This window comes from Macaca mulatta, chromosome 16, assembly GCF_049350105.2.
Source record: "Macaca mulatta isolate MMU2019108-1 chromosome 16, T2T-MMU8v2.0, whole genome shotgun sequence".
Classification (NCBI taxonomy): domain Eukaryota; kingdom Metazoa; phylum Chordata; class Mammalia; order Primates; family Cercopithecidae; genus Macaca; species Macaca mulatta.
Window position 1 is genome coordinate 19,858,209 of NC_133421.1, and position 12,737 is coordinate 19,870,945.

Here is a 12,737-nt window from a genome sequence, read left to right on the forward strand (position 1 = left end):
ATCTGCCTGCTTTGGCCTCCCAAAGTGCTAGGATTACAGGTGTGAGCCACTGTGCCCAGCCTGGTATGATTCCATTTAAACAAAATATACAGAGTAGGTAAATCCATAGAGACAAAAAGTGGTTGGTGGTTCCCCGGGGCTGGGAGAGGCAAAACCACACATGCAGGGCCACAACCCACACCCACTCAGAGATGCTCCAGGAACAATCTCAGGAATCTGCATTTATAAAAATCCTCCCCTGGCCGGGCGCGGTGGCTCAAGCCTGTAATCCCAGCACTTTGGGAGGCCGAGACGGGCGGATCACTAGGTCAGGAGATCGAGACCATCCTGGCTAACACGGTGAAACCCCGTCTCTATTAAGAAATACAAAAAAAACTAGCCGGGCGAGGTGGCGGGCGCCTGTAGTCCCAGCTACTCGGGAGGCTGAGGCCGGAGAATGGCGTGAACCCGGGAGGCGGAGCTTGCAGTGAGCTGAGATCCGGCCACTGCACTCCAGCCTGGGTGACAGAGCGAGACTCCGTCTCAAAAAAAAAAAAAAAAAAAAAAATCCTCCCCAATACTCCACCAGGACACAGAGCCACTGGTCTATGGGGCCAGGAGCATAAGACCTGAGAACAATTCTAGTTTCTTCAACAACTAGCAACATGACTGGGCAACTCACACCCACCCCTGCTCATCTTCTAAACTGTAAATCAGAGTCCATATGGCTTGTATTATTCATAAGGTTTTTGTGAAGGCAAACAGGGAACATGGCCACCACTGGAAAAAGTGGAAGATGGAAAGTTAGTGATCTGAATCTGAACCTTTCATTGGACATCTGTGCTCTGAGGGACCATCTGTGGGGTGGGAAGAAATTGGGCAGTGCTTACCATGTGGAAAGGGAGGAAGGGCTGTCCACATGGGACACGAGGGACAAACATGAGGGACAGAGGCTGGTGAGACCTTCCAGGGTGAGCTCCTTCCAGCACTGGCTGATACCTGTTGCTTCTGCAAATGTTCCCCAGACCCTCTGCACTCTCACAGGTCAGAGTAAAAAAAGGTTGGATTATTTATTTAAAACAAAAAGTCTGAGAGACAAGGTCTTGCTCTGTCACCCAGGCTGGAGTGCAGTGGTGTGATCATGGCTTGCTGCAGCCTCAAACTCTTGGGTTCAAAGGATCCTCCCACTTCAGCCTCCTGAGCAGCTGGGACTAAAGGCATGTACAACTGTGCTTGGCTGTATCTTTAATAATAGAGAGAAGGTCTAACTATGTTGCCCAGTCTGGTCTTCAACTCCCGACCTCAAGCAATCCTCCAGCCTTGACTTCCCCAAGTGCTAGATTAGGTGTGAGCCTCCACGCCCCGTTGGGGTTGGATTCTTTTATTTTTTTTAATTTTTAAATTTTTTTTGAGACTGCGTCTCGCTCTGTCACCCAGGCTGGGGTCCAGTGACACAATATCGGCTAACTGTAACCTCTGCCTCCTGGGTTCAAGCAATTCTCCTGCCTCAGCCTCCTGAGTAGTCGGGTCTACAGGCACATACCGCCACGCCTGGCTGATTTTTTGTATTTTAGGAGAGACAGGGCTTCACCGTGTTGCCCAGGCTGGTCTCCAACTCCTGAGCTCAGGCAATCCACCCACCTCAGCCTCCCAAAGCGCTGAGATTACAGGCGTAAGCCACTGCACCCAGCCTGGGTTCTTTATTAAGGCAATGAATTCTGGGTGTCCTGGCTTAACTAAAGAGGGAATGAAGCTTCTTCTGCCGGATCAGTGTTACCACAGCCACTTCCTTGTATTACACCGTCCTTCTCAGGACATCTATGAGAGAAGTCCTGGGCAGCTTGGACATGGCCTGCCCCATGAGTGCTGCCGGCTCACCTGGGGCTTTCTGGAGGTGAAGGAAGCAGTCCTGGGAGCTTCTTCCTTTGGCACACAGTGGGCTTCAGCTAGGACTGCACCAATCCTCTGCTAACAGCAACCACCCTTGGGGGGTCCGAGGGAGCAGCTGCGTGACTTTTCAGCAGTGGCTATGGTCACTTCTGAGGCTTGGGAAGAGGGCCACTGTCCAACAGAGCTGGCCTGCTCCACAGTGGTCTGGACCTTGTGCCCCTTAACACAAAAAGGCCCGACTCCAAAGGCCAACACTGTCCTCCAAGTTTCCAGGACACTAAATGGCCACTTGGTCCTGGTTAACTCATTTCCCAACACAAAGGAGACAGGTCTGAGAAAGTGGCGCTCTCTACCCTACCCTGAGCTCATCTGTTCTGAGGACAAAAGGGACGGGTGTGTCCAGGTTGGTGGCAAAGGCTGCATTTCCGGGGTTTCTTTGCTGTGGACCCCGTGTCTGAGGAACTGGCCCGGGGCCTTTTGCTTCTGGCTTCCAACCCCAGGATTCTTCCTCTGTCTCCTGTCCAGGACGGGGCTCCAGAAGTCCCTGTGGGGAGAGTCAGGGGAGGACTGAGGTTAGAACTGACATGCAGAAGTGGCAAGTCCTGAACACAGTGGCTCATGCCTGTAATCCCAGCACTTTAGGAAGCCGAGGCAGGAGGATTGCTTGAGCCCAGGAGTTCAAGATCAGCCTGGGCAACATGGCGAAACCCTGACTAAAAAAATGTAGATGGGCAGATCACGAGGTCAGGAGATCGAGACCATCCTGGCTAACATGGTGAAACTCCGTCTCTACCAAAAAATACAAAAAAAAAACCACTAGCCGGGCACGGTGGCGGGCGCCTGTAGTCCCAGCTACTCAGGAGGCTGAGGCAGGAGAATGGCGCGAACCCGGGAGGCGGAGCTTGCAGTGAGCTGAGATCCAGCCACTGTACTCCAGCCTGGGGACAGAGCGAGACTCCGTCTCAAAAAAAAAAAAAAAAAAAAAAAGTAAAAATTAGCCAGGTATGGTGCATGCCTGTGGTCACAGCTACTTGGGAGGCTGAGGTGGGAGGATGCCTGAGCCTGGGAGGCTGCAGTGAGCTGTGATCACACCACTGCACTCCAGCCTGGGCAACAGAGCGAGACCCTGTCTCAAAAAAAAATAAAAAAATAAAAAATGTAGCAGCAGATGATATGGATGAATCAACTTTTTTTTTTGGGACGGAGTCTGGCTCTGTCGCCCAGGCTAGAGTGCAGTGGCGCAATCTCGGCTCACTGTAAGCTCCGCCTCCTGGGGTCACGCCATTGTCCTGCCTCAGACTCCCGAGTAGCTGGGGCTACAGGGACCCACCACCATGCCTGGCTAATTTTTTGTATTTTTAATAGAGACAGGGTTTCGCCGTGTTACCCAGGATGGTCTCAATCTCCTGACCTCATGATCTGCCTGCCTCGGCCTCCCAAAGTGCTTAGATTACTGGCGTGAGCCACCGTACCCGGCTGGCTGAATCAACTTTTACACAGCCACGTACACCCCACCAGCCAGCCTCCCTTCACACTGTGTCCAACTCTGTAAGGTTGAGGTGCGATATGCCTGCTGCCTTATGTTACCTGACACCTCTCCCTCAAGAATCCTAAGCTCCTGGAGACATCATCCCACACTCACTTGGTGAGTGGACACTGGCATCACTTCGTGCTGAGCTTTTTACAGAGGCAGAAACCCAAGCAAGCTGATCTGTGTGGTGGGGTGGGAAAGACAAGCAGCCTGTGACCAGCAACCTGCGACCCCTTCCTGTCCCTCAATGGGCCTTTCCAGACCAGCTGCCCATTTACCCAGGACAGTCAGCCAGCCAGTCTGGGGGTCAGATACCATGTCCTTCCAAGTGGGGAGACAAGAGGCCAGACTGCATCTCACTTCAAATGTGGGCCTCTCACTGCAATGGCCATCTCTGGGCCCCACTGGCACTAGTAGCCAGTTCCAAGTCCCACAGTTTTTACCAAGCCTCTGGGTTCTTCCTGTGCATGCCGGGCTGGTGACACATGTATAAGAATCATAGTCTGAGACTAAACTCCTTTCTAAAACAGGAATCCTATGAATGTAGGCAGGGGCCATCTTGTTGAGCAAACTTGAGGCAGAGAGGCTAAGTCATTTGTTCAAGGTTATACTGCTGAGCTTTGGAACCAGATTCGCCCAACTCCAAAGCTCCCACTAGGCCTTTGGGTCATTCTCAGCTACTTAATTAAGCTCTGCTGTGCACTGGAGCAGGAGGAACCATTCAAAATGCCTCCACCTACACCACTCAACTTGATGCAATGTCTAGGTGCCACTTCTCATGACACCCAGTTCCCGGACATTGGCCTAAGCTGTGTCACCCTGGGCAGGTTCCTAAATATCATCGGGGTTGGTGTCTTTATCTGAAGAAATGAGGCTGGGCCGGGCATGGTGGCTCACGCCTGTAATCCCAGCACTTTGGGAGGCCAAGGCAGGCAGATAACCTGAGGTCAGGAGTTCGAGACCAGCCTGACCAACATGGTGAAACCCATGTCTCTACTAAAAATACAAAATTAGCTGTGCGTGGTGGTGCATGCCTGTAATCCCAGCTATGTGGGAGGCTGAGGCAGGAGAATCACTTGAACCCGGGAGGTGGAAGTTGCAGTGAGCCAAGATCGCACCATTGCACTCCAGCCTGGGCAACAAGAGCAAAACTCAGTCTCAAAAAAAAAAAAAAAAAAAAAAAAAAGAAATGAGGCTGATGCTTATGGTCTGCCAAGGGTCACGACAGCTGCAAGGGCACAAGGCCATTTGGGAAGGCCTATGTCCTCATTCTGGTGTCTGTTGCTATGGGACTCTGAGCAACGCCCACTTCATGTGTCTGGGTCTCACCTTTCTCACTTGTAAGTAAAATTGTGATCATAATGCTTACCCGATGAGGATGGAAGATGCATAGGAAGTATACTTAGCACAGTGCCAGGCATAGGGCAAATGACACCATTATTGGTAGCTACCCTTTAATCTAGAATGAGGACTGTACAATCATCACCTTGCTGAAAGTGATCAAGTGAGGAAACAGAGGTGCAAGGCAGCCCAGGTGCCCTTCCCAATCCCACCATGACCCTGCCTTGCCTTCTTTCTGCTGTCCCCAGTCTTCTCTGAGGTAGATACCTGAAAACCCAAGGCAGGGATTCCCATGCCCCTCCCTGCCTCACCTGGAGCGGTGTTCTCATCGACCCACTGGAAGAAGCCACACTGCTGCTCTCTCGGCTTGGCACACGTGTGGAACTGGCGCCCCTTGTTGGGCCCATCCTTCTGTACAGTCCGTGTGACGGCGGGCTGGCTGCACAGGCAGGATGTGCCAGTACCACTGCCATCACCAGGGTTGCCAAACCCACCCAGGTGGATCCCTGGGCCTGGTGGGCGTCCCAGGGAGCCGCCTAGGGGTCTATATGCCGAGGCGGGAGGCCCTCCTGCTCCCTGATTGGGGCTGTCTGCCCACAGGAAGAAGTTGCAGCTACCCCCGTTACACTTAAAGAATTGCCGGCCCTGGTTGGGGCCCTCCTTACGGACAGTAAGCAGCACAGCCTCCTGGCCACAGTTGCAGGTCACAGAATTGCTTTCACCAGCAGCTGTGGGTGGTGGGAGGGTCCGGGCCAGAGCCTTTGAGGGCCCAGTCTGTCTGCTGTCAGCAGGCTGGGGGTGCTGGCTATTGTCCATCCTGTTCAGAGACTGGCTAGCCTGCAGGTGACCAGAGGGCTGGATAGCCCTGGGGGGGCCCCGTGAAAATCTCAGGTCCAGGATCTCCCTCAGGGTCTCGTCGCATCCACCGATGCAGCAAACAAACTCCAGAGGCATGGTCGGGGGAAGGCTACCGCGCTTAAACTTTAACTTCAACCTAGTGAGGCCAGAAGATGGGAAAAAACATTAACAACCAGGTGCCAGCTTCTCCTTAGTCCACTGAGGGCTGCTTTAGCCCTAGGCCTCTCTCCACCATTCCTTATGCATCAGGAAGCCCACGCAAGTCCCCTGTGAGGCCCTCTGTCAGCCCACTACAAGCCCTTGCCAGTCATCACAGGAATGGACAGTGGGAAGCAGTGCAGATGAAATCTAAGATCCCAGTAATTCACTAAAATAAAAACACCTCTGAGAAGTTCCATGTCTCTATATCAGCAGTTCTCCAAGTGTGGTTCCAGGGTGCCTAAGCCCTTCCAAGGAGAATGCAAAACTATTTTATAGGCCGGGCGTGGTGGCTCATGCCTGTAATCCCAGCACTTTGGGAGGCAGAGGCGGGTGGATCATTTGAGGTCAGGAGTTCGAGACCAGCCTGACCACCATGGTGAAACCCTGTCTCTACTAAAAATACTAAAAAAATTAGCTGGGCATGCTGGCATGTGTCTGTAGTCCCAGCTACTTGAGAGGCTGAGACAGGAGGATCGCTTCAACCCGGGCAGTGGAGGTTGCAGTGAGCTGAAATTGTGCCACGACACTCCAGCCTGGGTGACACAGTGAAGACTCTGTCACCCACACAAAGATTTTTATAATAATTCTAAGGCCGGGCATGGTGGCTCATGCCTATAATCCCAGCACTTTGGGAGGCCGAGGCAGGTGGATCACGAGGTCAAGAGATTGAGACCATCCTGACCAATATGGTGAAACCCCATCTCTACTAAAAATACAATAATTAGCTGGGCGTGGTGGCACGTGCCTGTAGTCCCAGCTACTCAGGAGGCTGAGGCAGGAGAACCTCTGGAACCTGGGAGTCAGAGGTTGCAGTGAGCCGAGATTGCGCCACTGCACTCCAGTCTGGCGACACAGCAAGACTCTGTCTCAAAAAAAAAAAAAAAAAGAAAAAGAAATTCTAAGAGGTTATGTCTATTTTGCTCTTATTCTTCCATGTGTATAAAATGGAGTCTCCCAGAGGTGCCAGCACATGCAATGACTCAGCAGACTGACTGCAGAAGCAGATATGGGAATCTAGCTCTCTTCTATTAAGCCAGACATACAAATTGCAAAATGTAAAACAATGTCATTCATGTCATTGTTATTTTGCTTTGGAAAATAAGTATTTTATTACCCTAAAAAACACAGTATTTACGGTAGTATGCAATGCATTTGCTAGAAATAAATCATTAATTTTTTTTTTTTTTTTGAGACAGTCTCACTCTGTTGCCCAAGCTGGAGTGCAGTGGCATGATCTCGGCTCACTGCAACCCTCACTTCCCGGGTTCAAGCGATTCTCCTGCCTCAGCCTCCCAAGTAGCTGGGACTACAGGCGCATGCCACCACGCCCAGCTAATTTTTTCTACTTTTAGTAGAGACAGGATTTCACCATGCTGGCCAGGATGGTCTTGATCTCTTGACCTTGTGATCCGCCCGCCTCAGCCTCCCAAAGTGCTGGGATTACAGGCGTGAGCTACTGTGCCTGGCCAAATTACTGAATATTTTGAAAGATGTTTCCACTTTAATTTCACATATGGTACATACTGATCAACCGCCAACAATAAAAGCTCTCTGGGCTCCTCAATGATCTTTCAGAGTGTTAGGGGACTGGTGACCAAGAGGTTTGAGAACTACTGTCTTGTTCTAGGGCTGTGCACTTTCTAGAGGAACTTAAGTAATTTATTTATTCATTTCTTTCTTTTTTTTTGGAGACGGAGTCTCGGTCTGTCACCTAGGCTGGAGTGCAGTGGCGCGATCTGGGCTCACTGTAAGCTCCGCCTCCCAGGTCCATGCCATTCTCCTGCCTCAGCCTCCTGAGTAGCTGAGACTACAGGCGACCGCCACCACGCCTGGCTTTTTGTATTTTTAGTAGAGACGGGGTTTCACCGTATTAGCCAGGATGGTCTCGATCTCCTGACCTCGTGATCTGCCCGTCTTGGCCTCCCAAAGTGCTGGGATTACAGGCCTGAGCCACTGCGCTCAGGCTATTCATTTATTTCTAGAGACAGATCTGGCTCTGTCATCCAGGTTGGAGAGCAGTGGTGAAATCATGGCTCACCACAGCCTAGACCTCTGGGATCAAGCGATCCTCCTGCCTCAGCCTCCTGAGCAGCTGGGCCTATAGGCATATGTCACCACATCTGGCTAATTTAAAAAATTTTTTGGCCAGGCACAGTGGCTTATACCTATAATCCCAGCATTTTGGGAGGCCGAGGTGAGTGGATCACTTGAGGCCAGGAGTTCGAGACCAGCCTGGCCAACACAATGAAACCCTGTCTCTACTAAAAATACAAAAAGTAGCCAGGAATAGTGGTACATGCCTATAATCCCAGCTACTCAGGACGCTGAGGCAGGAGAATTGCTTGAACCCAGAAGGCGGAGGTTGCAGTGAGCCAAGATTGCACCACTGCACTCCAGCCTGGCAACCCAGTGAGACTCTGTCTTAAAAAAAAAAAAAAAAAATTTTTTTTTCTTTTTAGAGATGGGGTCTTGCTATGTAGCCTAAGCTTGGATGTTGTATTTAATATGCAAATAATTTCCTAAGCCTTCTGTAACAATGATCTATATGGAGAGGGCAGGGAAACAGGCCTTCATGGTTCTTTGCCCATGGCCTACTCCAAACAGGGTCATACCTGCCAAAGCAGTGACAGCGTGGAACACAACAGAACCGGATCGGGCCTGCCTACCTGGCTGCTGCAGAACACAGCTACGCCCCTGCAGGGCCTGAGTGGAATCCCCGACACTCCTCTCTGGGTTCTGACAGGAGCAAGGGAAAGATGGGCGCCGTGGTGTACACACTCCAGAGGCGGCGCCTGACTCAAGCGCCCAGCTCACCTGTACACAGGATGTGGCTGACAAACTGGACACACGCTGCTGTCCCTGCTGGCCTCCAGCACCGAGTCAGGAAGCCACATGGCTGAGCGACACTCCGGGAAACCCATGCAGCTGAGGTAGAACCTGGGGACAAGGTGCCATGTCAGATGGTAGGAGTGCAGGGGACGCTCTCAGCTGTTGGCCATCAGCTGAGGCAGCCTTTTCTCAGCTGACCGAGGACAACATTCCCTTTTCTGGATGACACTTAACTGGATACACAAGCACTCATATTGAATTGATTGGGGAAAATGAGCCTTCTCACATCCCAAAAGCACAAAGCAGCTATTGCTGACCCTGCTTTCTATTTAGAAAACTGACAACCAACCAAGGTGACGCCAGGGGCTCTGTGCTGTGCACTCACACATTCTTGCCTTTCTGCCTCGTGCCAAGTCTGGGCAGTGTCAGGGAGCCCCTCAGTTTGCATGTGAGTAAACGGTGGCTTGATGTGGGCTGGAAACCTGCCCAGAGACATGCATGCGTGTGGAGACGGGAGCCAGGAATGGAAACCCATCTGTGTGTGACAGAGCCTCACCCGCAACATCTACACCCCACCCACTACCCAATCCATCCCATCCCTGTCTCTCCTGGCCAATGTTTTTCAACACCTTGCAGTCATGAAACATTAGGGTTTGACTAGCCAATATGCATGTGATTTACAAATTCCTCATGAGTGTGCCTGGGTACACTATGAAGAAAAAAAAGCCCTGAACTCCAATCATTTAAATAAGAAATTTACAGTCTCAGAAATGGAAATTATCGGATAAACCCTGGAGTGGCAAATCCCACAAGACAATCTCCTGACCTTCTGGAGGAACTCAGAGAAGCATTACAAAATAACAACAGAAGAACAAAAGAATAATAATTCTCCAATCCAGAGAAGTGGAGAATTCACAGCTAAAACAAAAGTAGTTATTCTCTGTCCTTATATTCCAATGAGTACTAATCCAATAACCTACCGATGGTAAGGAAAACCCATCAATGTCATTTATTAAGTGCTGAAATATAGGCCCATTCAGTCATTGGGCTAAGCCTAGAGTGGCACTGGCTTCTGTCTGTGAGTGACGTGAGCCCTGACACCTGCTTCCAGGTCTGGCCCTTAGACCTCGTGTTTCTGAGAGCGTGGGTGGCCTTCTCTTCACTTGGGCCAGCCAGGTTAATGATGGCTGGAGGTGAGGAGTCAAGAAACCTCCTTTCTTATTCAGCAGCAAGGACCGCAGCAGCCCCAGGTGGGTCAGGCAGGAGGGAGAAAGGCGGTGTAAACCTGGTTTCAAACTCTGCCTTTGCTGCCCACCACGGCTGCTTGACTCCAAGCAAGCACCTCAGCCCTCTAAGCTGCATAAAAATCCCTGCCTTGCAGGGTAGTTATGAGAATGGGATGAGGTAACGCTTACAGAGCACCACCCTGCATCATGCCAGTGAGGGATGGCACCTGATGATGGCCGCCACCCCTCCAGCACGTCTTTCCCTGTGAACTTCGTCCAGTGGCCAGTCACTGGCTTGAACAACCTGATGTGAGGCTAAATTGCCCACTTGGATCTACTATATTTAAAGTAGATTTTCAGGCCCCATTCAGAACTAAAACTAGGAGAGAAGAAAAGTAGTATCTGCTGAGTATCTACAACACATCAGGCAATGTGCTATATATATAGTCCTGACCGTTTTCACCAAATCCTCACCCTTAACACAGTCTTGTGAGTACTGACCTTGTTTTACAAAAGAAATTGGGGCTCAGAGCAGGTAAGTAACTTGCTTCAGGCCACACCGCTTATATGCGGCAGAAGTGGCATTTGAACCCAGACCTACCTAGATCTGAAGCTCATGCTCTTCCATGTGTTCCATTGGGTATACGATGTCCTACCCGCAGGGGACCAAAAAACCCCACTATCACTCGGTTGTCCACCTGCTCTGAATTGCCATAGTGCTTTACACCTCAAAGGCCTGATCCCATCCTGCTATGCTTCTAGGTCAACACCTTGCCTGCAGGTTGGCAACCACAGGCCTGCCTTGAAAGATTCCATGGAGTGAAATGGCAGGGCCTTTCGAGCTGTGGCTGACACTGCAGGTGCTGGGGAGCAGAGGTGGGGGCAGAAGGCGACGTACTGACCCGCCGTTCTTCTTGGTCTTGAGGACCATGTCCTTGTTGCACTGTGGGCACTTCCTGATGGGCTCTGGCATGGCTGGGTAGATCTCTTCTTGCTGGGCCAACTCTGTCCCATTCCCAAAGTACTGGGCCAAGGCCTCATCCAATCTGAAGAAAAGGCAAAGACAGACACCCATCAGCCGGCAATCGCTGCAAAGGCACCTACAACACTCTTATGTGCACACAACAGGCGTGACCTTGGGAACCAGCTAGTCAGTGAGCCGCAGGCCTCCTGCAGAGAACAGATGGCAAACAGAGAAGACTAAGCTCACCATGGGCCCTGGTGCCAAACCAACTCCTGGGAGGAGAGTCCAGATACAGGCAGATGCTTCTGCTTGTCACCAGCCCACATTAAAAAGTAAAACTGGGCCGGACGTGGTGGCTCACGCCTGTAATCCCAGCACTCTGGGAGGCTGAGGCGGGTGGATCACCTGAGGTTGGGAGTTCAAGACCAGCCTGACCAACATGGTGAAACCTTATCTCTACTAAAAATACCAAATCAGCCAGGTGTGGTAGTGCAGGCCTGTAATCCAAGCTACTCAGGAGGCTGAGGCAGAATTGCTTGAACCCAGGAGGCAGAGGTTGCGGTGAGCCGAGATCACACCATTGCACCCCAGCCTGGGCAACAAGAGCGAAACTCCGTCTCAAATAAAAACAAACAAACAAAAAAGTAAAACTGCACAGGGTCCATGTACAGACCAGGAGTGTCTGTCTGCATTAAGTTTAAACTAGCTCATGCCTGCCTTTTCACAACTAGCATGCGGTAGTCTGAAGAATAGGAAATAACAAACCGTTACTTTCTATTACAGTCTCACAACACGCATCAGACACCAGATGTGTGGGCGTTTTCCCCACACACCAAGCAACTCTCCCGCCAGACACCAGTTGGACATCCTCTAATTCAATTCAATTCTGACACTATGCACCTGGAGATCCATCTGACAGTTAAGGGCTCAGTCCCAGAAGACTGCTCCCCCAATCCCCTCAGATGTCAGTCACAAATCCCAGGGTGTGACTTGTGCTTCTGAATGACTGGTTGTAACCTGGGGTTCCTCAGACCCCCTCCTTGGTTTGAATAACTCAAGAGTGGCTCACAGAGCAAGGGATGTGGGGAAGGAGTAGCTTCCATGCCCTCTCCCAAACACGCACCCTCCAGGAATCTTTACCTGTTCAGCTATTTGGATGTGCCCCAAACCCAACTGTTTGGGTGTTTTTTTTTTTTTTTTTTTTTTTTTAAGTCTCACTCTGTTGCCCAAGCTGGGCTGCACTGGTGTAATCTCGGCTCACTGCAACCTCCACCTTCCAGGTTCAAGCAATTCTCCTGCCTCAGCCTCAAGAGTAGCTGGGACTACAAGGTATGCACCACCATGCCTGGCTAATTTTTTTTTTTTTTTTTTTTTTTTTAGCAGAGACGGGGTTTCATTATGTTGGCCAGGCTGGTCTTGAACTCCTGACCTCGTGATCTGCCCGCCTCAGCCTCCCAAAGTGCTGGGATTACAGGCATGAACCATCGTGCCCGGCCCTTGTTTGGGGATTTTATGGAGGATTTATTACTTAGGCATGATTGACAAATCACTGGCCATGTGTGATCAACTCAACTTCCAGCCCCTCTGCTCTTCCTGAGGTAGGGGTGGGACTCAAAGTACCAACCTTCTAATCACAGGGTTGGTTCCCTGACAACCAGACCGATCCCGAGGCTACCCAGGAGCCCTCAGCCACTAGTCATCTCATTCGTATACAACAGACACAGCACTTAAAAAATTCCAAGAGTATCAGAAAATGAAGTCCAAATATATATATCTTATTATAAATCATAGCATCACAGGTAGAAAACACATCATTTCTAACAAAATACATACATGCTGCTTGCTAAATATCCACCTCTAAATGCTCCAGAAAATAAATGGATCACACTCCAGCACTTGGGTTTACTGATTTAAAAGA

General features: G+C 50.7%; 1 protein-coding gene across 1 annotated transcript in view; it reads right to left on the minus strand.

Annotated features, from left to right (window-relative positions):
• Window positions 1-1,024: 1,024 nt before the first annotated feature.
• Window positions 1,025-12,737, minus strand: part of TOP3A (DNA topoisomerase III alpha) — a 40,569-nt gene continuing 28,856 nt past the window's right edge. Inside the window, exons 16-19 of the mRNA XM_015118765.3 lie at window positions 10,758-10,901; window positions 8,615-8,737; window positions 5,053-5,735; window positions 1,025-2,413 (exon numbers count right to left, since the gene is read on the minus strand). Of these exons, the coding sequence (XP_014974251.2) occupies window positions 2,235-2,413; window positions 5,053-5,735; window positions 8,615-8,737; window positions 10,758-10,901 (1,129 nt within the window). The 3' untranslated portion in view covers window positions 1,025-2,234. The remainder of the gene's footprint in view (window positions 2,414-5,052; window positions 5,736-8,614; window positions 8,738-10,757; window positions 10,902-12,737) is intronic.